Source organism: Larus michahellis, chromosome 5, assembly GCF_964199755.1.
Source record: "Larus michahellis chromosome 5, bLarMic1.1, whole genome shotgun sequence".
Lineage (NCBI taxonomy): Eukaryota > Metazoa > Chordata > Aves > Charadriiformes > Laridae > Larus > Larus michahellis.
In genome coordinates this window covers 81,058,213-81,086,205 of record NC_133900.1, presented here as the reverse complement: position 1 = coordinate 81,086,205, position 27,993 = coordinate 81,058,213, and the positions used below count along the sequence as shown (strand labels likewise).

Below are 27,993 nucleotides of genomic sequence, written 5' to 3'. Positions count from 1 at the left end.
GGCACATGCTCTGACATAGCGTTCCTCGGCAGCGACCAGATAACTTTAATTTGCCCTTTAAACGTCCGGAACCCAGTGGCCCTCGCGCTCCCTCCACAGGGCAAGATGGCGGCGCTGCCCCCCGCCGGGGGTGGGTCCTGGGGGGGTCCCAGCCAATGCCCGTGCCCCTGGGGGACGCCTCCTCCTATCGCGAGAGGCCGCGGGGTATAAGAAGGGCGGCGCGGGGCCGGGGGGCCATTTGGCCGGCGGTGCGCGGGGGCGGCAGGGTGGGGAGGTGCGGGACTCGTTGGCTCTCTCCGGGCAGGGAGTGTCGGACCGGCTACCAGCATGGGTGACCAAGCGCTCAGCTTCCTCAAGGACTTTTTGGCCGGTGGGGTCGCTGCCGCCATCTCCAAGACGGCTGTCGCCCCCATCGAGAGAGTGAAGTTGCTGCTGCAGGTGAGGAGGCGGCGGCCCCCCGGGGGGGGGGACGGCGGCGGGGGGGAGCCCGGCGAGGCTCTGCCACAGGCGGCCCGTCTGACTAAATATGGGAAGGAGCTCGGCCGGCTCCGGTTACCCGGGCCCTTCAGCACCCCCTCGGGGGAGCGGGAGCCGGGCCAGGCCTGGTCCGGTCCCTGCCCTTCAGCAGGCAGGGTCACCCCGGCAGGGTCCTTCTCTCGACCCTTCCACCCGTCTTCCTTCTCCTCCCCACAGGTCCAGCATGCCAGCAAACAGATCACGGCTGAGAAGCAGTACAAGGGCATCATTGACTGCATAGTCCGCATCCCCAAGGAGCAAGGCATCATCTCCTTCTGGAGAGGCAACCTGGCCAACGTCATCCGGTACTTCCCCACCCAGGCCCTCAACTTCGCCTTCAAGGACAAGTACAAGCAGATCTTCTTGGGGGGAGTGGACAGGCACAAGCAGTTCTGGCGCTACTTTGCGGGGAACCTGGCGTCTGGGGGCGCCGCCGGAGCCACCTCCCTCTGCTTCGTCTACCCACTGGATTTCGCCAGGACCCGGCTGGCGGCTGATGTGGGCAAAGGAGCCAGTGAGAGGGAGTTCACAGGGCTGGGCGACTGCATTGTCAAGATCTTCAAGTCTGATGGCTTGAAGGGCCTGTACCAAGGATTCAGTGTGTCTGTCCAGGGCATCATCATCTACAGAGCAGCCTATTTTGGGGTTTACGACACAGCCAAGGGTAAGAAGTGCATGGAGAAGTGACTGTGAGGGAAGAGACATCCAGGAAAGGCACTCCAGGGCACTTGGGGGTACAAGGACAAGCAGGGTTTGGCTCAGCACCAGTTGAGGGTGCTAATGCTGGAATACGAACAGGTGTTTCTGAAATGTGTTCCTGCCTCCCTCAACTTGCTGCTCTGAGCAGAAGCTTTGGGTTTGCAGTGTGTTCTCAGGCACTTTCCAGTTAATCTTTCTCTGCCTTAAGGCTTGTATGCTAGTTTGTTACTCATTGCAGCTCCTGACACAAGCCTGGGAGGGTTCTGCAGGAGAGACCTTTTGGTCAGGGAGCATGAAGAGGGCTTAGATCCCAAAATCCAACAGACCTATAAACTTTTGTTTTGCTCATAGCGCCTGTTAATAGTTAAATACGGATGAAGGGAGAAGTTGCAGGCTTGATTGAGTGACTCCTGCAGTTGGTGGGTGATTGTTCCTTCCACAGCCATCTTCCCCACAACCCTTTCCTTCTGTACTGACTCTGCTCATTTGTTCTTGATGACAGGTATGTTGCCTGATCCAAAGAACGTGCATATCGTAGTGAGCTGGATGATTGCCCAGACTGTCACAGCAGTAGCAGGGCTGGTTTCTTACCCTTTTGATACTGTGCGACGTAGGATGATGATGCAGTCTGGCCGGAAGGGAGGTAAGAATAAGTGCTCCTATGGTGTTCTGGCAGCAGAAAGTTTCTTTTCATTGAGATACAATGGGAGATGCTGGGTATTTTTTTGTCTTATGGAAAACTAATGACCTTATTGAAATCCTTAAAAAAACAAAAGGAACAAATTGCACGTTATTTCTGTCATGTTCACTTAAGAGGCTGAGTTGATTTGTTTTAATTTTCATGTAGAGAATTAAAATTACTTTTGATGAATTGATTACTTAAGTTCTTGGCTATAGTTTGCTTATTCTGTGTTGGTTTAAAATATGTGAAAGTTGAAACAGACTCACAGTATGATTTCAAGCCTTCTGACCTGTATGTCTGTTTCCACAGCTGATATTATGTACAAGGGCACAATTGATTGCTGGAAGAAGATAGCTAAAGATGAAGGAGGCAAAGCGTTCTTCAAAGGTGCCTGGTCGAATGTGTTGAGAGGCATGGGCGGAGCTTTTGTATTAGTACTTTATGATGAAATCAAGAAATATGTCTAAAATGTAACATCATAATGTAGTTCAATTGTTCTCAATCAACTTTTTTTAAAAATGTGCTATTGTGATGTGATGGACAACAAAATATTTCCTAGGGAAACAGAATAAAATTTGAGTAACATGTCTGGTTGAGATGAGGATGCATTAATTTAAAAATTGTCCACTGCATCACAGTTACATTTTGTATGAAAATTTCTCCAACATTTGTATTGGAACCTGTGTATATATTATACTTCAAATTTCAGGTAATACATTTTGTCTAGAGACAAGACTTATGTGGTCTTTACCTTAGTTCAATACTGTGAAATCTTAATAGAATGAGATTTTCAGAAGTACCTGTTGTACTAAGTGATGTCTCTAGCTACCCAACAACATGATGACTTTTATAACATGAATTAAAATCATGTTTTCTTCTAAAGCTGTATTTTTTTTAAGATATTAAGTAAAAAATGTCTGAAAACATAAATTATACCAAAGCATCAGGCTGAGTTCCTAACTATAGCCTTTTCACAGATAAATTATATAGTCATGTGGTTAATTCCCTGTATCTTCACAAAGCAAAAAGTTGTCTGCTCTGATGTTCAATTGAACTAAAACGGTGAAATAAATTAATATATTAATGAACTCTTTCCTGGTGTTTTCAGTACACTGAACACATGACATGTACATGTCCTTTAAAGTGATGTGCTAATCAGCATCCTATTAGTGATTGTCTGGAACAATCTAAGCCTCTTGAAAGATTTTCAGCAGAGCTTTTGGTAGGTGGAGGGGTTGTTGATAATTCTACAAGAGCAAAGCCAAGTGCATCCAACTTGAGGGTGCTGCAGCCAGTTGTCTTCCAGATGAACTACCCTATAGTCTTACCTGCTTTGGTAATTAATTTATATTACCCTTAACTTCACAGTAAGTGTTCTCATTTGATAGTGGAGTCATTGCTCCTTATTTTACTTGAAAAAGTCTTCTAAAATAGAATACTTCTGAGTTATTTTAATAACTAGTGCCAACTACACCATTATTAACTTGAGCTATTAATTACCAGTGAGATCAGAACATGCTCAATGCAGAGTTTTTAAGCTTTAAATGCTGTGTGGTTGTGAACTCACTGAAGAATAGGCTCTCTAACTAGGCAAAGGAGGGAAGGTGAGTCGTGTCCAGTTCAGTGGTTCATTTAGGCCACATACAAACAAATGTGTATGTATCCACCTAGGAATAGGGGTAAGACTACGCAAGTAATACTCAAATTATTTATTTCAGCTGCATCTTTTACTACTTCATATGGAGTTTTGATGAAACACCTGGAATGCCCATGATATCTAGTGCCCTAGGGTGAAAAGAAACCCTGTGGAAACATGAGGAAGGTAAAAGGCTGCTTAGTTAACTACACGGCTGACAACTTCCGTGTTGAATATAAACTGCAGAATAGGCAATGCCTGGGCTAATAGGACTGATGAACGAACACTGTAGCTCCAGGGAAGGGGTTATCACTGCCTGAGATGGGACATTCTTGCAGGTACTGTCACTGCTGTAGCTGCTGTTCCCTGACACCCAGTCTCACAGCATTGCTTGTGTGAAAGCAGATTACTCTGCAGTATAAATGGAACAAGTCTTCCAAAAAAGAATGTATTTGTGTACACTACCTTGGTTAACACTGCATGTGACTATCACAGAACTATCCAGTTACTCTTATGGTCCAGGAGCACATTTAATCTATGATTTTTATAATTGAGTATGCAGATGAGAGCTCTGGATTAACCAAATTTGTGAGTAGCAGTAAATCATAACTGTGCTTTAGCTTTCAGTTATCACTTCCCTATATTTGAAATTCGTTTATTGTCAGACACGGGTAGTCCTGGCTCTCTGTCACTTAGTGCAATGGGCTCTGTGTCTGCTAGAGATTCAGACCAGCAGCTCCACTCCCTCCGTGAAGGCAGGTACAAGCTACTACTGGGAAAATATTGTTCCAAAAGTGATAGCCTATTTTTAAGTTACCTAAATTTAGTTATTTTTTGCCTCATGAAGACAGTGTCTCTTTCAACCTGGCCTTACCATTTCATCTCCCTTTTTTCACAGTCACATTAGACACCTGGTCTGTTTCCTTCCCAGCAATAAATAACCAGGGTTGCAACCTATAAGTTTGTAAAGAAAATCCTTGTACTGTTTTTTCAAAGTGCTTACTGCAGCTTTACCTGCCTGCTTCTGCCCTTTCTCTTCCTTTTCTCCTTCCTCCACGCATTCCTAACAGTTCCTTAGGAGAAGCCTGTTAACACACTGCAACTATTCATTAAACATTTACATCACTGACGAGGTTGCAGATGGCACTGGGGTGTTCTAGAGAAGATCTAAGTCAGCTACAAAGATATCAGAGATAATGACAGGTTGTTGCAGAGGTACCAAACCTTGGGGGGAAATGTGTGTGTGAGTGAGCAATAAGAGAATTAAGAGGAAGAAAAAGAAGCCTCAAATGAGTGTATATGAAAGAAGTTACTATATTCCTTAAAAAAAAAAGGGGGGGGGGGGGGGGGGCAAAAACCAAAGGAGTAAAGCCTATTACAAAGAGTGAGGAGCATCACTGCAGAAAAATTTCACTGGGGGAAGAGACACTACGTGAAATAATACATATGGAAAACACTTACAGGTAAATAGCTCCTTCTTTCTGCTTGAACATGCATATGCATACGCACACCCTGTGGCAGATTCCAGGCAATGCTCTCCATAAAGATACTTGGGGTGAGAGTTTGAAACTGTCAATGAAATAACTAGTCACCTGAAAGCAGCCTTGCACTGCATCCGTGGCACTCAGTGTAACAACTGCTGAAAGCGTAACCTAACATCCAGCCATCAGCTCTGCAAAGCTGGAAAACGGACGACTTTGCAGAGAGTCTCCAATTGCTCTCTGAACTCCCATTAAGTGAACCCTGGTTGTCACAGAGAATTCATCCCACTGCCCCAATCCTTTTGCACCTTTTCATACGTTAGTCACAGACAGACTATGCACGCATAAGGCCTGCGGCAAACCCGTTATTCCCTTATATCTTACACTTGAACACTGGGAAACATGCCCGCAATAGCTTGGTAATATATCCTACTAATATAGAAAGACAAAGCCCACCTACCACGCAGCATATCCTGTACTGCGCAGCTCTGGAAGGGAGGGAACTGAGGTACACTGATCTTTTGGGTGAGACGAAGTTAGGAACTTCAGGTGGGTCTGAAAGATAAACCTGTCTCTCCAGAGCGTAGCCTACTGCAGAGAGCAGGAGGGAGAGAATCTATGACAGCAGACCAAAACTTCCCTACCTCCACTCTCTGCTCTACACTGTCATGGGAGAAGCAGCCATCAGTTCTTTAAAAGCCACAGGGAAGAGCTTAAGAGACAGTGAGAAGCATAGCAAAAGCAAAAAACCTTGCTAAGTTGTTGAAAACCCAAAAGAACACTCCATCTGCAGGGATGCCACAGTCACTGTTGTTGGATTATCTCAGCTGGAGATGGGAGAGTCCCACGAGCCAACCTAGGATGTCAGAGAAAGAAGTATCATGCCCCAGGAGGCAAATCTCAGCCACCTGTGTTCCCCCTGTGAAGTCCCTCTCACTTTAAACCAGAAAAATCTCTCAATAGCATGTTCTAGTCCCAAGAGCCCCTGTGTGGAGAGAACTGAGACCTGTTATTTTTGTTCCAAGCTCTGACCACAGATAATATAGTGGAGAGAATTATGATTTTTGCAAACAATCAGAACCGAGAACAAAAATCATGGAGAACATTTTAGGACTCTGTAGTGAGTAACACACGTGGTCCTGAAACCGCATGTGACAGCTACAAGGATCAGTGTTGAGAAATCCTGTCTCCTCTTGGCCAAGAGGAGAGTTACCAAGAAACACTTAGCAAAGTTTTCTTGACCAAGGTATTAGAACTATGCATCCTGAAGACAAATCAGATTTGTATCACAGGCATTAGCAATCCCTGCCAAAATCTGAAACAGGATGACCTCAACATAATCTCAGTCCTGGAAGATGGTTCCATATGCAGCTCTGTATTTCCTCATTCATCAGGCGACAATGACATGGTTCATCCACTATTTTGCTCAAGCTTTTCAGCAGGTAAACACCACAAAGATGTACTCGGTGTACTGGGTTCATAAGATACACCACTTGGGTACCTTTTCTTCTGCCTCACCATTTGTCTTGTTGATTTATCGCTGTGTATTCATCATCACCTGCATATGACTGTCACGACTGCACAGCCAGAAGGCTTGATGCAAGTCATTGCTGTCATCTCCATCACACTGATGTGCAGACTGTGCTCCAGGGAAAGCCACAAGCTCTCATCTGCCAGATGACTCCGTGAGCTGCCCAGGTTGGGAAGGCAGGAAGTTAGTTTTGTCTGTTGACCATGAAGAACAAGGAAAAGCACTGGGACAAAAACATAATTGGTGATGCGTTAGAACAGAGCGTCTCAGGGTTCTAACAGAGGTTTACCCTGAAACTCATTAGATGACAATCAGGAAAATACAGTCCAATGTAAAGTCCACAGACATCACGGAAAACGAGTAAATCCAGCCAGCCATTTTATTTAGAACAATCAGACAAACCCTCATCTGGGCAGCAGGATGACAGCAGAGATGCCTCAGGATCTTCAATAAAGACTGCAAACAATCTGATGAATGGTCTGCTTGGAAAAATGCCCCTCACATGTCACCTGTCCAGACAGGGGTGTATCATCACTCCCTGTTCTTCTCATATAGTCAATGATCTGAACTAGGCCCGTCTTTAAGACCTTCAGTATTGTATAAAGACTACACAGCAGAACTCTGCCCTGGAAGAAACGGAGCCCACAACGAGAAAGAGACACTTCCAGAACAAAAACATGACAGAGGCACCACAGTCCATTTCTCACAGTGGTGAGATCAATAATGGCAGTGCTGTCACCCAAACTGGCAATCCTGTCACTTCAGCGGAGAGACTGGCTCCTACCTGAAACCGTGCGTCAAACCAGCGTGGCAGTTCACTTTAAGGAGGAAACAGAGCGGCTTGCGCTTTTCTTTCAAAGAGATCTTCTGGAGAGGGGGAAAAAAAAAAAAAAGTAGAAGAGAACATAAAGTGGCAGCTTACAAAAAATACAAAATACAAGCCTATTAGAAACATGATTTTTTGCTATAAAAATCTTGATGAGATTATCTAACTTAATGAAGACGTGTCAATATGGCTTATTTTAAAAAACCCACACCAGAGTCACTAAACAGGTAAAGGGTATCAATGAATAAACTAATTCTTTGCATTTTCCTCCACGACATGTAGCACAAAACACTTCTCCCATGACCTCCTTTGCACTTTAATACCAGTTATAATATTCTGAAAGAAGCCACTGCAATGACAAACAATTCACATTAAATATTTTATTTCTTATGATTTACAAAAATGACATACAAAATTGACATTCCTCCATAACAAAGTTTAATAAAATAAGATGAAGCGATTAAAAGTAATCCATTTTGTGAACTCCTTCACAAAAAAAAAAATACAAACATTCAAAAGTATTTAAACTGTGACCCTGATATTCACATTCAAGGACAAAAATCTTTAAATAGTGAATAATTTTAGTTAGCACAATAGTACAAATAAATACAGCAGCACTATGCAAAAAATTCCATACAGTCCCTATCAATGAATAATATTTGCAATAAAAATCTGTTTGCCACAATGCTGCTTAAAGTTTAAAGTTCAAACATTGTCAAACAGCTGAATTTGATCCACAGGTCACCAGGTGCAGAAGCTCTGCCAAACTACCACACAGGACCAAGTAAAAAGTTTGTTACAATGCAGAATACCTGAAAGCCTACGCCCCCATGCAAGCACGCGCAAAGAATAATAAACTTTCCTTTTCATAGGGCTAAGACCCAGCAGTACTGAACACAGCTTTTTTTATATTTTCGTTATGCATAATACACAGAGATTTCCTGTATCACTCCCGGGAAGAAGCTGGGGAAGCAAGCAGGGTTCCTGCAATATCCATGGATAGTGGCATCACAATTTATGCTCTTTATAAGACTACAGTCCTACAAAATAAGCTCACTGAAAGTTTGCCTTTATGTATAGAAATAAAGCATACCACTTACTATTTGCAATTACCAATTCCATTAAATTTTGCTCCCCGTGTTAAATGGGATGTTGCTACTGAAGCTTATTTGACATTACTACAAATATCTGGTATTTGTTAATAGGTTAAGCAGCAAAACAAGATTTTCTGTTTTCTCTCTCTTTTTTTTTTAATCCTGTTAGTAGTTGCTCTCAAAAACAGATGTTCAACTTCCCTGCAGCTCAAGTTTATATCTCCCCACCGAGAAGGGCAAGGATCTGCAAAAGCAGGGCCATAAAATATTCCCTTTGCTTAATATTCTCTAGCTCGAGAAGTAATTAAAACTTACTCTTGTTTAGAGTGAATCTGAGACTGTTGTTCACTTCAGTCTTTACTCTCGTTCAAATAGCATCGGATTCTTCTTTCCTACACAAAGGTCCCAATACAACTTCCAAAATGCTTTTAAATCTGGAAGAGATGCAGCCTTGAGTACAAAACAAGTGTTCAACACCTGGAGCGCAAGAGTGGCAGAGTAACATCTTCTGCAGCCTTGGTATTCTAGCTACCCATGCAGGAATACGCAAAGTGCTTTTCACCCCTTCATGCTGCTGAAAAAAGGAGATTCTTTCAGTCATAAGAACATGACCCACCAAGTTCAGAAGGCCTTCCTAAAGCCAAGATGAAAAACAAGGACAATCTTGGAATTAAGCATATGCTTTTTAGTTTAATGCCACCTTTTTAAGTATTATTGTTTTCAAGATCTTCTTTACATCTTGTGCCTATAGTGCAGCAACTCTGTCCTTCCACGTTATGTATACAAATTCCACTTACGGTTTGAGAATAAAATAATAATTAATGATTTCTATTTAAACTTGTCCGTTTAAATATTTCCTTCTCTTTCTTAAGTTCCTCCTGTCATGGAAAACACTGACTGAAGTAAAAGTGTTCCCTCAAAACCATTTTATGAGCAATTATATCATATGCAATGCATCTTAATCACTGAACAATGCATAAAATATTTTTTGCACATAGAATTTACAAAAGCACTAAAAACAGAAGTCTGAGGATCATCTCAGAATGCGAGGCAAACACCACACTTATAACCAAGCAGCACGAACATTAGTGGGTTTAGGTCTCTGTAATGCCCCGCTGGCTGAATCAGACACGGGTTTTTCGTTCCTCTGGCTCATTGTACTTGGTACAGCGGATGCTCTTGAAGTGCCTCCTGTTAAAATACACACAGACAAAAAAAGAACGAGAATGCTTACGCTCGGTACAACAGAAAACTTCACAGCATATTAGTACTGCAACACTCACTACCACAGTTCCCAGAAAAAAACCCACCAAGTCACAGGAAGTTGAGTACAACCCCAAAGTGTTATGAGTTGTTTGTAAATGCTCAGGACAAAGAATTCAAGCCTACGCCATAGTGCTGTGGTTCTTTAACCCAACATATATGGATCTATGGGGACGTATGATCCACTTCCAAATACTGCACACACAATTTCCAAGAGAAACAAGGCTACTGTCAGTAGATTTACACTTTCTGCATGAGAATTTGAAGCTTCTTTGGGGGTCTTGTGTTGTGCTTCCCGCCCCCCCCCCCCCCCTTTTCCTTTCAATAAAGGGTACTGGCAAAATGAGAAATATTTCTTTACAACAGTGATTTTTTTGACCGTCTTGAAAGATGATTGACAAGATAGTTTATTAGAAATTTAGGATGGTAAGTAAACAGTTCATGCGGTCATCATACTTTTGGTTAAGGTAAAAAAAAAAAATCACTTTATTGATTTCTGTGTGATAAGTGATCAATCTAAAGAAGACAGAGAACGAAACTTACTTGCTATTCTTAGCTGTAAGTGCTTCACAATTCTGAATTATAGAAAGATAAACGCATGAAAAGAAATGCAAGAATCCGCAACTTCAAAGTACTTACTGGAAGGACTAAGCTGGCTGAAAGCAGATTTTCCTCTTCTTACAGCTGGTGATGAATTTAGATAACTCATCTGGCGCTGATAGTCCATCAGTTGTTCAGAACGCCTCATACCAGGTGTTGGTTTCACTGCTTCCAGTCTTTTCAGGAAAGCCTTAATATCAAAGAAAAATATCATCAAGAAAAAGAAAGGATGAACAAGAAGCTACAAAACAAATATTCAGAAAGTGATTTTTATTTGAACTGCAAAAAACCACCCACATTTTTAGCATTGTACAACACAAGCTCCTCCGTTGGTGACCAGCACAGGCTGTTCTGCTCACATTCAATTATTTTCTTAGTGTTAGAAGACGACACAAATAGTAAGTACCCCTTACATATCATCAATTCGATGCTGAGTACATCTTTAGTACCCCACAGTTCTCTATACTTGAAACAACACATCTGTTTGGCGATAGAAAAGGTGGTGAGAGAATCGGCTGCGTTCTTCTAATCCTACCTTTGGTTACTCCTCTCTTCTGATTTTCTGGAAGGATGAGAAGCTTTTTTTTTTTATCTTTGCAAACTTACTTAGATAATTTTATATTGCCCTACAGGATCCCCAGAGAGAAATACTGACCTCAATTCTGTGAGAGTAACATCAAAAGGAAAGCACAAACATCCACCAGACACTATTTACTTTATCCATAATGTAGTTTTAAGAGATTCCAGTTGAAATCATTGCTATAGACTTCATTTCCTCTTGTTGAAATTAACCCTGGCAATCATGCAGCAAGCATTAAATTGGAACAGCTACTTACATAGTATTTGTGAGACATGGACAGATTGCTATTCTGCGTAACTACTTCTACTTGAAAAAGGATTAAGAAATGTCCATAACCTAAAAAAAGAACCTGGTGGCAGGACCAATTAGGAAGACCCAGCTACATACAACTTCCAATCAACAACTGCACATTTTTCATCTATTTCGCCTCCGGTGCTTGCCTTGCATAGATCTATACATTCCCCCTGCTAACTAATTTCAATTCATTTGATGGCCTACACACATTTGGCAATGACAAAACCATTCCTTGTCAGTATTATGACAGGCATCCTATCAACGAGAGGCAATGCTAACTGTGATTACACAAGCCTCCGAAATACTAAAAATACCTCTTAATGATGTATTGTCTAGATGCATACTTATATGTACCTTAGAGACTTGTTTGCAACTTACAGAAGTCAAGAATCTGCCTGTATAGCCATTAAACTGCACTTTGTATGAAACAATCATTCTTCCCCACTCTGAATCAGGTCCTGATTATTTTTTTTTTAAAGAAGAACAAAAAAATTTACAGAAAGTGACTTTGGAAATAGTATAGTATTCATAGGATGTCAGTTGCCATTGTCTAGCTATAATAGGAATCTACAAACTCTTGGTAGTTCATGCACGGGCACTGGAAACCTGCACAGAGTGCACAAGGGAGAAAGGACAAGTGATTTTGGCTCAGACAGAATATGTCACAAGTGCTTGCATCAAGTGCCAGTCAGTTCATGGTCAAGTGGAAATACCTAAGTAAGCAAAAGTCAAAAGAAGGACTTCAGCTAGAAATAGCTCTTCACTAAAGCCAGTTGCAGAACATGAAATGGTAGACTTGTCTCTAAATGCTACATCCAACATTTTACTCACAACTTCATCCGCATCTCCTAACACAACTACGTACGTTTAGACTTGCAGAGACCACTTATTTATCTTCAGTATTAAAAATAGCTCTCGATACATCCAGTTCCACCACAAATGGATCGGGTAAATTATAGAAGTGACTTTCCTCTGAGTCTCGAGCATGTTTCAAGTCTTCACTCCAACTGTAACAGCCTCATAGAATTCGCATACCTTAACACTGCAGTAATTTCAGGCTTCATTTTGAACATACAGTATTTATATATGCCCACTTTATCCTAGTTAAAATACAATTCTCTGCTTTTGCTTTTATGCCTGTATTTTGACAAGTATAAAGTCCCCATTGCTAAAGCAAATAAAGAATAAAAAACAAAAGACCTCTCTCAGTATTAAAACATTACTTTTTGAACAGTTAACACTGGACTTGATACAGCCCTGAGCTATGGAAAGAGCAGATATAGATTCTGTGGTGCACAAGTGTTCTAAGAAAAGCTCTTCTAGAGAATGAGAGAATAGCTCCTGTGCTTCCCTTGCCCTCTGCTGCGAATTGTACCAAGGGCACGTTAACTTACACGCTATTTGCAGTTGTGAATTTTGCAGTTTGGAGAACAGCCTGCTGCATACAGAAATGAACTCATCGACACATTGAAATGACAGTCCTGACCTCCTAAATCTGTAACCCGGAACTAATCCCATTCTTATGTTTTTATTACCAACCCTACAATCTTGAGGTCCTTAACCAAGGACCTACCTTCTACAACAGCACAAGTACCTTGAACAAGTATTCTTTTTCAATTATACATATAAATCTAATTCTTTCATTATGTCCTCCTTTCGAGAAATGGACTGAAGAACGCCCACACCTTCCTTGTTCTTTTGAAGTGCTAAATCTCTGGGAGCCTTAATCCTGCACCACTAAAGTAAACGGAAATTTCATCATTGATCTTAATGACCAAAGAATGGGATCACATAACATAATCCAGGTGTTCGGAACAAAATAAGTGCCCAATCAGATTTAAGGAATTAAAAAAAAAACAAAACACAAAAAGGACAGGAAAGAGTAACACACAGTAACGACAGGAACGTCATTAATCGCTCTAAATTGCATTGTAGCTCCTCAGAGCTCTTGATTCAGGCTCAACACACATGTAATGTCATATCATTGATGACCTCTCAGCTTGGCAGAAGCCTCCCCAAGGCTTTTATTTCCCCCATCTTCTTTTACTTTATTATAATACTGAGTTATACAGTGAAAGTAGAATAATAATAATATTTAAAAATAAAAAAAGGAAAAATTTCATAGAAGGTGTTCCTGCATGACTGCCTTCTAGAAATAGGATAATCCTTTATAACTTTAGGCATCTGGACATAGATTGGTGTCTACAAAGACACTAAAATACATATTGTCAGTGACAGAACGAAGTGTCAGATTGCTAACAATCAGAGAAAAAAGGAACCCAACACTGTATCAAAAGATTGCTGCTACACAATGGACCAAGATAAATGCTGATAATTCAACTTTGGGCATATCAGGAGAGCACTAAAGCTAATTCTAATGCTCTCTGTCAGAAAAGGGAAAAAAATTAATAATCAGTACACACTTTTCTGCAGCTATGTTGAAAAAGTAAGAAAAAAGCCACTGAAAATGCAGCACTTCTAAATTGAGTTCAGAGAGAATGTAAGAAAATGTGACTTTTTTTTGGTTCACTTTGCCTTTTAAATGCATGAAGGCTTCAGTTTCACCTCTTTTGAATCCTAACCAGCTGACTAGTGTGTCTTGACAGCTGTTCAAATTTATTTATATTATGCCTCCTCTAATGTCACCGATGTTAGTGACCACACTGTCCCTTTGCAGAGTTCAGGTGGGGGAGGGGGAAGCAGATAACAGTGCATTCAAGGACAGCTTTCTGTTCTCACAAGTATTCATCATTTTCTTCAACTGCCAGCTGCACAATTACCTCTAACCTGACAAACTCTAAACGTCAAAAGAGTCTTACAGTTCTTCAATCTACAGAAATGACTTTTAAACGGAACAGCTACATCTTCTACATCTTTGTGCTGATAGAGGCCACCACGTAGGTGAAAAGAGAAACACAGCCCTTGCAGAGAAACTTAGTAAGTGATTTATTTTATTTGTGTGGGAGGGTGACTACACTGGAACTGGGATGAGAGTTGGATCTGTTGGGGCTTAGGGTACATTTTGGGGGAGTACGAGGTGGAGGAATGAACAACATGGAGTGTTATGTGCAGTGGGGTAGGAAGAATGCACAGGGATGTGTGGGAAGACCAAATATCCACAGAAAAGGAGAACACCCTCACCCCCCTTGATCTAAGATTTGAGAACTGCTGTCCCAGACCTGCTGAGATCTTCCAGTGTGATCTCAAAAGGTCACTTGTTCCTTAGGAACTTGGCTGAACACAGCAGCTTAGCCCACTAAGGTCATCTAACACCTAACTCCTTGTCAAAATTAATAAAGATGGTGGAAAAAAAAACAACGAAAAAACAAAACAGAGATATGAATTATTTCTAAGTTTAGATGAAGTGACCGAAGAATGGGTGTGGTGGCTGCAATACTGTATTTCAAGGTCCCCAAATACTTACCTGTATATACCAGTATAGATTTTTGCATCACACAATAAACCATTAGAAGTGTAAATGGCGTAGTGTCCAGTCTGTGAACTTGAGTATCTTATTTATACTGGCAGAAACAGTGATCAATGTGTCATGGGACACATGGGAACAAAAAGTAATGCATCAGTCGCACTCATGTCCCTTTCCACTGGAGAGGAGACAGGGTTGAGAGTACCTTCAAACACAAGAATAGAATGTTTTCTGAATCAGCAGCATCCTCTGTCGGCAAGAGACGCACTGTGGTCTTGCTAGCTCAAATAAGCAATGAAAAGCAGGTTCCACTTATGGAAGCACACAGTCAAAAGCAGCAAGTACAAAATTCTGACATTAATTTTAACAGTGATCTATTTGCCAATTGTGCTTTTTCCATAAATTGCTAATCACTACCTTATAACCACTGTTCTTCAGAGCAAAGCACCTTTTTATTCCATCATAGCTCTTGCTAGCAGGGTCCGTGGGAGCAACATATATTCCCCGTACCTCCTTGCACCCTTTCACAAATCTAGAGAGCACCAAACTGCTTAGATTCCTCTCTAATTTCCTAATATTTGAACTACTTCCCCTGCATCACCTCTGATGCCAAACGCCTGCACCAGAAATCAAGCTGTCTTTCTGATAACAGTAAATATAGGCATTACTCCAAGAATGTTCTAGTTGAATAAGTGAAAGTTTTCCCTAGACAAAGTGTTAACCTCAAGACAAGAAATTATAAAAGCTGTAATCCAACTGGGGAAAAAAACCCAAATCTCTGCATCAAAACTCTTTAACCCCCTGCACAGACTACTGTTGTAGATTTCTATCCTTGAATTATTTACAAGAGCCTGCATCCTTCTTGAGCAAACATTTCACACAGATGTATCAAGCAGCATATCCTGTATGCAGTACCTCAGGCCTTGCATAAAAAACCCAAAATCCTGCCAAGTAACAGAAGAAAGATTGATAAGGAAGTTCCATAGAATTCCAGGTCTTTAGTCTACAAAGGTGAAGAAAGCTGCTGCTGACCAGAAGAAAACAAGTTCATGAAGCACAAACTTCTAGCTATACAAAGCAAAAAAACCCGCATCAACGGGCAGGGTAGGGCAGCTTTTTTCATTTCCAGTCTCTGAGAAAAGCATGTCAAACTTGCAATCCCAAAAGGTAGCGCTAGAAAAATCAACGTGTTACAAGTGTGATGCTTTAGGTGCCCATACACTTCAAGCAGAATAAAAAAGTAAACAGAATTGCTGAAAAAGGATAGCAATGTTAAACAAAACATAAGAGCTGTATTGCTGAATCTCTCTTTCAAAAAAAAAAAAAAAAAGAGCGGAATATATCATCCTGAGTTTAGAGAAAAGAATAAACCAAATTTTCTTATAGTCTAAGATAGCATGACGTCCTCACATAAATTCTAAGGAATGATTCTGATGTCAAGCATGTCCACGCATGTTGCTGACAACAACAACTAAAGCATAAGTGAATAAGTAAATGAAGGATATTATTTCTCGGACTATAAGCAACCACCATTAATCTCTACCAGGTACTAAGCCAGCAACATGTGAAATGACTACGTGTTTTTAGGCTTGCTGAATTTTTAATCCAAAAGTCACAAAGGCAAGACGTTCTTGGACAAAATATTGCAATACATCATACGAGAAAAGGTTTGTGGCTTTGAGTAAACAGAAGTGTATTGTAAAATATCACATACATTAATTTACAGTAATCACCTATTGTTATGTAGTACCGCATATTACTATTAGAGTGTAAGGGACACAGCACTTCCTTCCCACAGCCTAAGAATACACTCTTATTATCAAGGTTCATGTGGAAGAACAAGTCCTGCTCTCAACGTTTCAAATACACTAAAAACAACCACCCCACCCCCCAACACATGATAAAAGTTCTCCTACCAACCTAAAACACTGAAGCCTAAAAACATTTCTTCCCCAGACAATAAGAAGTATCAGACATCTATAACACATATTTATGCCAAATTCTTTCAGTTGTGAAGTATGATGTGCTTTTGGCCAACCGTAGCCTAGTGGAGCTGGGGAGAAAGTTTTCTACTTTGAAAAGTTTTAACAATCTAGATGTCTGAAAGCTGGAAGAACTAAAGCTTAATGGATTTTCCTGAACAGGTCGATTACACTGTCTTCATGTTGAATCTGTACCTCTCTCTATCTATATGAAAGGAAATTGCAACCTACACTTACACAGAAGAAAAACAGTGAATAAATTACTTCCACAATAAATTTTCCAAATACTTTAACTATATTTTATCTCCTTTTCAAACACACCAATGAACAAATAGGAGATATGAAAGTGTCATTACATGTATTACAACTCAGTCGCTAAAAATATCTTATTCAAAGCAGTATTATTTTTATTATTTGACAACTTTACCAATATCCTTATAAACGAGTCTGAATTTGTTTTCCACTAAAGTAAGTTATTGTGATTGCCATTACATTCAAAGATTGTGACAAGCAGAGAGCTACAAATATTGAAAGAGACGGAGAGCTATAAAATGAGTCAAAACCCAAAACTGACATTCACATTGTATCCTCTGCATTTCAAGTACAATGGGTTTGATGCTGCCGGATTGATTGCTTTATTTTTTGCAAGGCCATTCTTGAGAGACTAGTAATCATGATGCATGAAGCAGGATGAATAGAGTCAGACTGCTATCCAGAGTTATGAGCGTGTTAACAATAATGGTTGCTCCTCTTAAATTGAATGATACTAAAGAAAAGCAAGCTCATATAAACCAAAAATCTATTTTCATCTGAAAAAAAGGATCATCCTCCCCCCCCCAAACCACATGAACAATTATTCAAACAGCATAGTAAAGGAAATTCATTGCAGACTTACTGCAGTAAAGCTCCAAGTGCTCCCTTATCAGATTTTAGCAGCAGTTCATCTGACAACAAATAGTCCTCCTCAATTTACTGATTCAAATCAATTCTCAAAACTTACCAGGTTTTCTCTTTCAATTCTTTGCTGCTCCTTTTGCCTGTTGAGGGCACTGTGGTACAATTTAGGAGGCGGTACAGCTGACTTCTTCAACGTGGTACTTCTTCTTGGCTTCGCAGACTGTCTGGACAGTTCTTTTAGCAACCTTTGGTTTTCCCGATCAATCTGTCTTACTTCTTCATTTGTGAAAGAGTAATTTTTCCTTGTTCCTTTAGATGGCTGATCAATGGTTAGTTTTTGTTCTTTTTTCTCCAACTGTAGGAAAGCTTCAAAATGGTAAAAAATAAAATACCCAGATTAGAAAAACAAACCAAATACAAATCTTGCATTCTATTATTAGGATTTATTAACAGACCTGAAAAAACAATGTACATTTCACCTCTCCCCCCATCCGAATTCCAGATTTATGCATTTCAGATTTTTTCAAGGATGCCAATTGTCCTCAGTAAATTGATTTTACACAAATTTCACCACAAAGAGTCAAGTCTAATTTGGGCCTTAGTTAAAAACCATCTGCTTCCTTCTCACAACGAATCCCCTCCTCCCCATGACCAGCAATCCAGAGGAACAGGAGAGATGCAGCAAACAACTGAGCAATACAAAAGAATCAGCAATATGCACACAGACGCTCTGTAAGCATTTGTGTTATATCTCTGTCACATATCTCTGTTACTTAGAAATCAGAATATAAATCAGCCTTATGTGCACTTATGTCATTTCTTCTGCACGGTCGGTATTCCTGATCCCCACTTTGGCTCTGATTACCCCTGTTCTCTACTACGACTAGTATCCTTGCCGAACTTCTACCTTGACACAATATGCTCAGACTTCCATCCTCAAGCACTTTTACTGTAGTTACTATGGTACCAACAATCAGCATAGGAAATTTTATATATATATATATATATATGCATGCTAGTAGGGCTACCGTTATTCAGCACTGAAGCAACATTGAAAATAATCATTATCACAGTGGTATCATTGTGATAATTATGTGCCACCATTATCAGTGGCACCAATATAAGCATCGGATACATTTTCCATGCAATAGAAAACAGCTTCAGGAAGCCATGACTAGAAATAACTTGTGGAACCAAAAATTAAACCATAAATTAGTATTTAGATGTTTGCACAAGGAAAGAGATTTAAACTTTGCTCCAAAATATCTAAAAATATCTGTCTCGTCTGAGAGGCAGAACAGAAATGATGTTTCAGACAGAAAATTGGCACTGGGGAAGCGTGACTCAGAGACTCAAAATGCACTTCCTGAAGTCATTTTGTTGATCCTTTGCTCCTGAAGTGATCCTACATCATGTTGGTGCAGGAAAGATGAAAATTAAATGTAATGGATGGAGAGAAATGAGTGAGTGTATAGAATAGCAGAAAAATTGCTGGGGCCTGGCAATTTAAAACAGTAGAAAACCCAACAAATTAAACCAGGATATGAGGTTTCAAGACAAAAAAAAACAAAGAATGAGCACTTAAAAATACACAGCAAGACAGACTTGCATAATTGCAAGATAAGATAACAACTTGAAGACTTCGCTCTCAGCCAGAGTCAGCAATGTTTATTATAGTTCCACTGGAGTTTGCTACTGACCTATTTCTAAGCCTTTGCTTTTTCCAGCTCTGCAGCAGATCTTCTGACAACTGGTTTAAGAGCTTTGCTCTCATGGTATTACCCCATCAAACCATTGCATTATCTATGGTACAGGTTAGATCAAACAGATTTTTGGAGCTGAGACACAGGCAAGAAAGCCTCACTCAAGCCATTCCCCACGTTCTTCCAACATCACAATGCCTCCAGAAGACACCCCTCACTCTTACCCTTAAAAGCCACACACAAGCAAAACAGGCATTCAAAGCAGCAGCTTTGATAAAAGCAGAAAGAAAAAAAAAAAACAAACCCTGGCATGCAGTAATATTTCCTCAGCAAACACTTCACATCAGCATTCTTTTTTGTCGAGGAATGTCTGAGGCAGCCTGTAATAGTTTAAAAACCTCAAAGAATGATGAGCGTGTTCTTACTTCAAAACAAACGAAATGAAATCTTGCTTGCAGTATCTCAACTGAGTTTATTCCCGAATTGATGCAAGCAAATATTGCTACTCTCTTTGAGAAATTTAGGAACAGCATCCAGAACTCAAAATCCAAACAGGTCACGAATTTCGAAATCCCTCTGGAAATTAGTAAGCTTCCACCACCAGTACGGTAGCCAATGTAGGCAAGAACTGCCCCTGGGCTGCTCTAACCATGGGGTTGTCCACACTAGCAAGTATTGTTTTAATTTGTCAAGAGAAGATGCAAATCGCCTCAAAACCAAGACACAATGCAAATGAGCGCAGATCAAGTGCACCAACCAACAGGTTAGTAAAGTATACATGTTTTGAAAGGCATCTTTACAATTTAGTAAGTTATTCTCAAGGGAAAACTAGAACAGTCATCAACACCATTTGAGGAGACAAACCTGGGATGAGACTCATCTGGATCCACCTACAAGGGATAAAGAGAAATGCACAGAAAATAACTAGAGCCACACAATTCACATGGTAACATCAATCTGCAGTGTACTTCTCAGTAAAAAAAAAAAAATTAAATATGTCCTTATGGGAACATGCAAAACCAGCACTGCAGAATATAGCTGTAAGAAAGTAATTTGAACAACCACCTGAAGAAGATACTTATTATATATCACATTACATAACTGATAACTGTATTATTACAAAGCTGTGAAAGATGATTTCATCTTTTGCCTTATATCCATAGCATCTCACAGGTTAAACAAGGCTGCACATCATGTGGAAACCAGGTTGTGGCAAAGAACAGTTGTTCAGCTGAAGTCTTGACCTAGCTTTGTGGCACCAATGCCACTGGTGATGCAGTCTCTTACAAGAGACATTTAAGCTTCTGAGTAACTGTCAGCGCAAATTCCAAACAGCTCTTTTCTTTCTGTGGAAGGTGTGAACTAGTCAAATTCCATTTAAAGCAATGGCATTCTGAATGAGGACACTTTTAATTAGAAATACAGGTTTCATGTCTTCACTGGTACATGATTGTTCTAATTCTCTGTAAGGTAGCTGGCTATATTTTGGTGGAGAGTGTATATTCTTACGATGCAGCTATGAACTATAACCAGTAAACACAGATTAAAAACGCTTTGTGATAAATAAGCATCAAGCTAATTACTTCTCTTTTGAGTAATGCATGACAAAGTTTTACTAACTAACTTTACTCGCACCCTACAGCTTCTTCAATCACATCCCTCCCCCAACACACAGACTCTTCTTTCTTCATTCATCTCTTCTTTCTTCCTCCTTTCCTTAGCCTCTCATAAGTCTTTTTGCTTTCAATACATTTTCCTTCTACAGTGCCTCATCCACACCTTTTATCACCTCACCGCAAAGACAGCCTTTCCCACTTGTGGCAGGCAGAAAAGAGACTCCAGACCACTTTTTCAGTACGCTGCTTATTCTTAGCCTCATTACTATTTGTTATTTATACTTACTTAGCATAGAAACTGACTTTACTACTGCCAACATCTTTCTGACAACTCTTGAGGTTAAGGGCTCGCTAACAGCGGTAATACCAAATGTATTACAACTCAAACATATCAATAAAGTGAAAGAATTGTTAAGATCACCATCAAGGTGCTGCTGTGAAGTTACTCAGTGAAGCCTGAGCAAAAGACTGCTGAAACCCAGTAACTAATCTCTTGATACGTTGTTGAATTACAGAAATTTTGCACCATAAATTCAGACCCAATACAACATGTGCAGCAGCAAGTTTTCTTCAAGGGGAAGGGGTGAAAAGATCAATCTAAAACTCTCTAGTTCCTCACTGGTTTCTTCAGTTCCTCAATTGATCTTTTTATAGTTAGCCTTCTGTAGGACCTAAGAACGAACCACATTTGAAATTTCACAAGTAGCTCTTGGCAGCAACAGTGCTGCAATACACCAAGGCATTGGATCAGATGACACATTAAGAGTAGTTAGTTTGTTGCTCTTCAAGCTGATAAATTAAAAAATTAAGAGTTGTGTTTTACTTAGTTAAGATCTATGTTAAGGAAGAATTTAAGCTGCAAACACCACTTCAAAACAAGCCATAACTGACCGAAGCCTATGCATGGATAACCTTTTCTAAATCACAGCAAATGCAACACTGGTCTCCTTAGGAACTGTGCGACAGGAGAGTTTAAAGTTTAGTAGAAAAAAGACAAGCAACAGAATGCATACCATGTCTCTTACTGAAAGAGGATCACTAATACTACAGGGTAAGTGCTTACTCCTAACAAAACAAACAGAAGGCAGGGGACATCCACGAAGTCACTGCTTCTTAAACGATGCTCAAATAAACCGCAGTAGCAATCTAAGGAAGCCGTGAGCAAAGGTTCTGCAGGTCTGCCTGTCCTACAAAACCAGGGACAATTCACCATCAATAAACAAAAAAAGAATCAAGATCCCCTGGAAGAGGTAAATGCATTTATTCTAAATGCTACTAAATATTTCAGGTACAGTTCCTGTTATTTAACTCCAACATTTGAGTTTCAAAGTTATTTCAACAATTTATTCAGTAATGCTTCTACACTCTTTAATCACAAAGCATAAGTGTTTGAATGGTTTATCTGACTATTTTTGCAGAGGCCAATGACAACACGAGCCAACACTACAGTTTAAGGTTATGATTTAAGGTTCTAAAGGGTTTGTAAGCCTCGGAACTATTAAGTATTATTTACCTGTAGCTTCATACTCTATCGGTGGGTAGTAATTCAGCTAAATCCTACTTACCACTTCATTCTTATAAATCAGTAACTGGGGGGAGGGCGATAAACGAGCAGCACCATTTGCATAAAGACTTGCACAGCGTGCAGTTCTACTTCTCATTTACTGGTAAGCAGGAAAAGAAAATTCTCTGGTATTCACAGGATTTCTATGAAAGCTGGTTTCCATGGAGAGACACCTGACTTTCTTTTAAACAGTAAACAAGCTGTTTATTGCTTTCAGTTTTGTAAGCATTGAAATGACCTTGCGGAGTGAGAAAGGCCAAACCTTCTATAAAATACAAATGATAATTAGCAAGTCGAACGCATTAGGACAGGATGATACAGCTGTCCTAATGCCATTAAGGCTAAAATTAAAATCATGCATGTTTCAGTGTATCTGGTGCAATCCCAGTAGAGGAAAATGCATTAAATTGCTTCAGTGCTTACACTTTTGAGTTTGCTTGGTGTTTTGTTGTATAGTGCTCTACTACTACATCTGTAACACAACTGAAAAATACAAAAGGATTAAATCACAGTTCTTCATCAATGTCTACTAGTTTCAATCTAAAACCATTTCACTGTAGTATCTCTAAACAAATATTTCTAGAATATACATTATTTCATGTCACAGAACTCTTTAAAAAGGATTTTGGAAGTTTCATTATTTGATGTTTTTTAAGAAAGGGAGAACGTGCTTTTCAAGTATAAATTTTCCCTATTTAAATATGCTTAAATAGGGCTGCAAGTTACTTCTTGATGTCATGAGAAAGACAACAGATACCTTACAGGTGCAGAATTTTCCCTCCCCCCCAGATTACGTTTTCTTACGGATGTTGGGGAAGTCTGGATTTCTTTCCAATCTTAAAGATTTTCAAACTGTTTTCAAACTCTACGTATAAGAATAAGCTGATAATTGCTCTTCTACCTTAACATGAGTTACTAGACCTGCGAAAACGATGAATGTGTATATGCGTACACACACAATCAGACCAAACTATGAACACACAAACTAAACAAAACTTAGTGAAAAAGCTATGCACATTTAGTTCAGCTGTAGAGTTCGGGTATTATGTATATATTTAAGAGTCTACTTTACATTTAGATATTGTTTAACAGTTATTCTACAAATATACTAGTTCAGCATGAACAAGCAGACAGACAACATATCCCTGAGGAGAAAGTTTCAGTTATAAAAAACTTAATCTATTTCCTGAGTGACAAATTATATAAAAAAAAAAATTAAAGCAATTGCTACATGTTCAGCTGAAGCTGCTATTTAGTTTTCTACAATAGCTTTTATTCGGAAACACAGAGCTTTTACTTTCACAGTAATGATATTTATATCACAGTGCTTTTCAGCAAGTGAGCTCTGACTATTTTACAATGGAAAGTTTAAGGCACAGAAAAAGCAAAGGTTTATCAGAGAGCATATAGGTCAGCGAGAGCTTCAAAGATGGAATTCAGGTCTTCAGCCTGTGGCCCATTGTCCTACTTACCCCATCACACCACCTCCTCAAGTTAATAATAGCTAATGCCGTGGATTTACAGACTAATTCTCACAGACACTCGTGTAAAATAAGCAGGTATCAACCCCATTTTACGGAGAAGAAAACAAAGTGCTAAATTCTGTGGCACTCTATATACCTTGTGCAATCCCATTACTAGTGTATTGATACCCAACATAAATTCAGATAAAGAGACACACAGCATTTTTACTACAGAACTCTCTATTGTGAGCTACAGAAACCAAAAGACTTGCTTAAAGACAGAGAGCAAGTCTGTAGCATAATGGGATGGAAATGGGTGAGTGCTTAGTTCACACTTGTATGCTTAACCCATCTCTAACTGCATAACCTCAATTCCTTAAAATTACATGGGCCGTTGGATCAAGACATAGGATCAAGAAAAACAGCATCAGAAAAATTTCTAAATTTTTTATTCCTACCTTTCTAATGTGAAGCTTTACGAAAGCACTTCCAAAACCAATTTTTGACAATCTATTTCTTTGCATTGGCATATTTAATTCTCTTTTTGTGTTCAGATTACTCAAGAGTACAGCAGAGGAGACAACTCTGACATTTATTATTATGGGGTTTGAATATTGCTCTTAGTTATTTTAATTTTCTGAAAGATCTTTAAGGTTTATAGCAAAGTGGAAACAGCATTGACTCACAAAACAATTACATACAAAAATCTATATAACATCATGGAGCAACTGAAGAATTGTCTTTCTATCTGAAAAATTATAATCACACCTATACTTTTTTCCATGCAGATAGCAAAAAAAAAAAAGATAGGTAAAGGGCAAGGAGAGGTCAGTAAAATATAAACCCTACTAACCTTGAGTAACTGAAATTGTGAGTAGTTATGTTCTCGGCCACACTGATAAGATATTTAGATTCGTATGTAGCATGGCTGACTCCATAGTGCTACAATAGTTCTTATAAACCATAATGACAACAGCTATATGACATCAGTCTTAGCATTGCAATGAAATGATGTAAAGACATTGACTTTATGTATTAAAAATGAGAGGATTCAAGCCTCATATGTTTAGCATTTATATACATTTTAAGTAAGCACATCACCCAAATAGCAAGTGATTTTCATGAACAGAAGTAAAAAACACTAGCAAGAGAAACAATTCAGCAGTTCACAGCTACACCTAAGAATTTTCATGCACGATGCAGGAATAAGAGTCATCACTAAGTGCAGTAACTTGAATAAGATGGTCCAGGTAGACCTAGACTGTAACATGACACAGGCTGGTTGTAGTATTCCAGGCTCTGCAGCTGCAGGGCTTCAGTACGAGCGAGGGAGGCTGGCTCCACTCCTCGGGGAGGGTGCTGCAGGGAGCTGCTCCCTCCACCTGAACTCCAGGCCACTCTGAACTGCGCACCAACACAGATCGATCCAAAAAGTTCTGAGTTTACCCATCCACCCTGCACCATCTCTGCTTTCACTCTGGCCTGCAGTTTCTAGCGATGCGTTTTCCACTGCAAACTTAAAACTGAAACAGCGTGAGCGTGCACCCCATACCTTAACGTGGTAGCTTACTGATACCCGGGCTCCACAATTTCTTCACTGCACAGGTTTATCTGTCTTCCTTCATGCTGCATCTGCTTTCAAGAATGCTCTACTCTTCACACGCTCCTCCTACATCAGCACACACGCAAAGCCATGCCAATACAACCATACAAGTTCTGAAAATGCACATTTTACTGTACTTCTTCCTTCCCTTTGAAACAGGACTCAATTCCTGTCTAATAAATGCCAACATAAGCACTACATTCATATGCTTTGTTTGTCTTTGGCAACATGCAGAACCTGCTTCTCTCCAGTTTTCAACTATGATCTTCACTTTGCCCACAGCTACTGATACCAAGTAGATTTCTGCCATTTTGACTAAAACTAGTTCAGTTATTTTCCATAAGGCGAAGGGAGGCTGCATAGCAAGTTGCAGTACCTGGTAATGCTCACTTCGGTAACAGCATACATAAAATGACAACTTTCAGATGTAGTAACCAAGTGTTACCACATATCTTTATCAAACTCTTATTCGGCATTCTGGTCACTAAAGAATATTTCTAAAATATGTGATAAAGTTGCACAGCAATACTCACCTAAAAAGCATTCAAAGCACAATATACAGCATGGAGACTATGAGATTTCCAACTAGAATGATGTTATTTGTGAGATTTCAAATTACTCAGAATAGCATAACTTAAAATTCGGCTTCTATCAAGCAGCAGCATAGCTTTAGGAGATGTAAGGGCATGATAATGTTTTTAATCTAAATATGATTTTTTAAAATGCTTACAAAAATGAACAGTTTGCAATATGAGCACAAATATGTATCAAGGGCATATAACAGAGGAAAAACTATTTCAACTCCTTTTTAATTTAACTGCCATGGTTTTTTTTTTTTAAATGCTTCAAATGAATTCTATTTTAAGATACACGAACTACCTCACTGCTTAATATCTAGTCTTGTTCTAGTCCTCAATTTGTTCTTTGAGCACCATGCACTTTTAACAGATTTCTTCCCTCTCTTTGTTCTTGTGATTTTTTTTTTAATCCAAGAGATTCTAGTCTTCCCAAGTGTTCACATTACCAGTGCACAGAATTGTACAAGATTAATTACTTGCACGCCCCCTAGAAACAACACAGTAACAGATCACACTGAAATTCTGCAAGTTTCTGGGGATCTTGGGAAATTAAACTCACATAACTCCTGTAAATGCTTAGGCCCAGCTATATTACCAGCATACTTGACAAACATTTTAAACAAAATGCTTCATCAGTATAGATTACTGGAAGATTATTATACTTTAAAACCAAATCTGAGACATCCTGATAATCATTTAAATACTCTTTCATGCACTGAGGTCTGGGCTTATACCGTTCTCACTCGAAGCAATGTTCATGCCTATGCAGTTTTGATGAACATTTAATGCAGACCAAGGGGGAATGATTTGCACTTTTTTTTTTATGAGTATAGAACAACCTGGAAGCAATAACTCAGAATAAGATTAGCTCCTATTTTCCCAGACTAGTTACTTTCCACCATTAATAATCCTGCCCCATTTAAACTTCAAAATACCCAAAGTAATTAAGCTATGTTGTGCTTGCCAATTTAGAGAGGCACTTGGGAGTAATATGCATGTTAATCAGGAACATTAGCTGCCAGACTATATGAATTCTACTTCTCATTACTCAATCTTTATTATTGTTATTTAGAATTGTTTTTCAGTTTTGGGAAAAACTCCCCCCCACCGCCACCAGAGATTCATCTCTGAGAATACTTACTCTGAGCTATAATACCCATTTGTTTTAGGGATGGTATGAATCCTTCCATAATCACCAGTTATTAAATAGCTTTTTGCTATCAGGGAACAAATAAAGATGTAGGACATCATAATTTCAATTGCCTAGCAACAACTCTTCTAACAACATTGACAAGTGCTTGGAGCCTCTTCTAGTACAAAAGAGTTGCTGGAGCACTAGGACTGTCAGAGATGAGAATCAGCTCTACCTTTCTTGATGGATAGCTCTGCTTTTCTTACCATCAGAAGAATTTCCACACAAGTCAAATCCTTGTTTCTACTCATAGGAAATTTAAGTGATGCATACAATATATTTTTGAACCCTTACTCAGTCTTTTAAGGTGCAAACCGAAGAAAGATGACATGCACCGTTTTATTCATGCCAGACCTACTGCAATACAGCAAACTTGGGTTGAAATGTACCAGACAGACTGTAACAGGCTTTTCTCACTCGAGATCAGCAGGTTTCATGAGCCAAGCCTCTTTTATTCTATAGATTTCGCTACTGAAAACTCCAGGCCATGAAAACAAGTGCAAAAGCATTGTGTAGACCTCAAGATATACACATGAAATTATTCATTGCATTCTCACCCTATACAGTGAAGGTCTGCAATGAATGCAGTGAAAGAGATACCAAGTTCTCTCTCTTAGACTTTATTATTAAGATTTATTAAATCTATTGGCAAGAAGCAACCGCTCAAGTTTTAGTAAAAATTATGTTATTTTTCTCTTTAATTTTTAACCTTTTTCTTTTAATTTTTAACCTTTACTCAACTTTATGGTATTTTAGAAGGCAGACACTT

At 39.5% G+C, this 27,993-nt stretch overlaps 2 protein-coding genes across 5 annotated transcripts in view; one reads left to right on the top strand and one right to left on the bottom strand.

The window, feature by feature from the left end:
* Positions 1–17: 17 nt before the first annotated feature.
* On the top strand, positions 18–2,985 carry SLC25A4 (solute carrier family 25 member 4). Its single transcript, XM_074588311.1, has 4 exons — positions 18–438; positions 694–1,180; positions 1,718–1,858; positions 2,207–2,985. The coding sequence occupies exons 1-4, from the start codon at positions 328–330 to the stop codon at positions 2,362–2,364; spliced, it is 897 nt and encodes a 298-aa protein (XP_074444412.1). The 5' UTR covers positions 18–327; the 3' UTR covers positions 2,365–2,985.
* A 3,922-nt stretch (positions 2,986–6,907) lies between these two features.
* Positions 6,908–27,993, bottom strand: part of CFAP97 (cilia and flagella associated protein 97) — a 33,413-nt gene continuing 12,327 nt past the window's right edge. For 2 of the 4 annotated variants that reach the window (XR_012587129.1, XR_012587128.1), the window contains exons 4-7: positions 17,609–17,871; positions 10,368–10,518; positions 8,781–9,656; positions 6,908–7,412 (exon numbers count right to left, since the gene is read on the bottom strand). Coding sequence is in view for 2 of the 4 variants with exons in the window: in XM_074588310.1 (XP_074444411.1) it covers positions 9,529–9,656; positions 10,368–10,518; positions 17,609–17,871 (542 nt within the window). In the remaining 2 variants the exon portion in view is untranslated. Of the gene's footprint in view, positions 7,413–7,736; positions 9,657–10,367; positions 10,519–17,608; positions 17,872–27,993 lie in introns of those variants that run through there. The other 2 variants (XM_074588310.1, XM_074588309.1) reach the window with 1 other exon arrangement.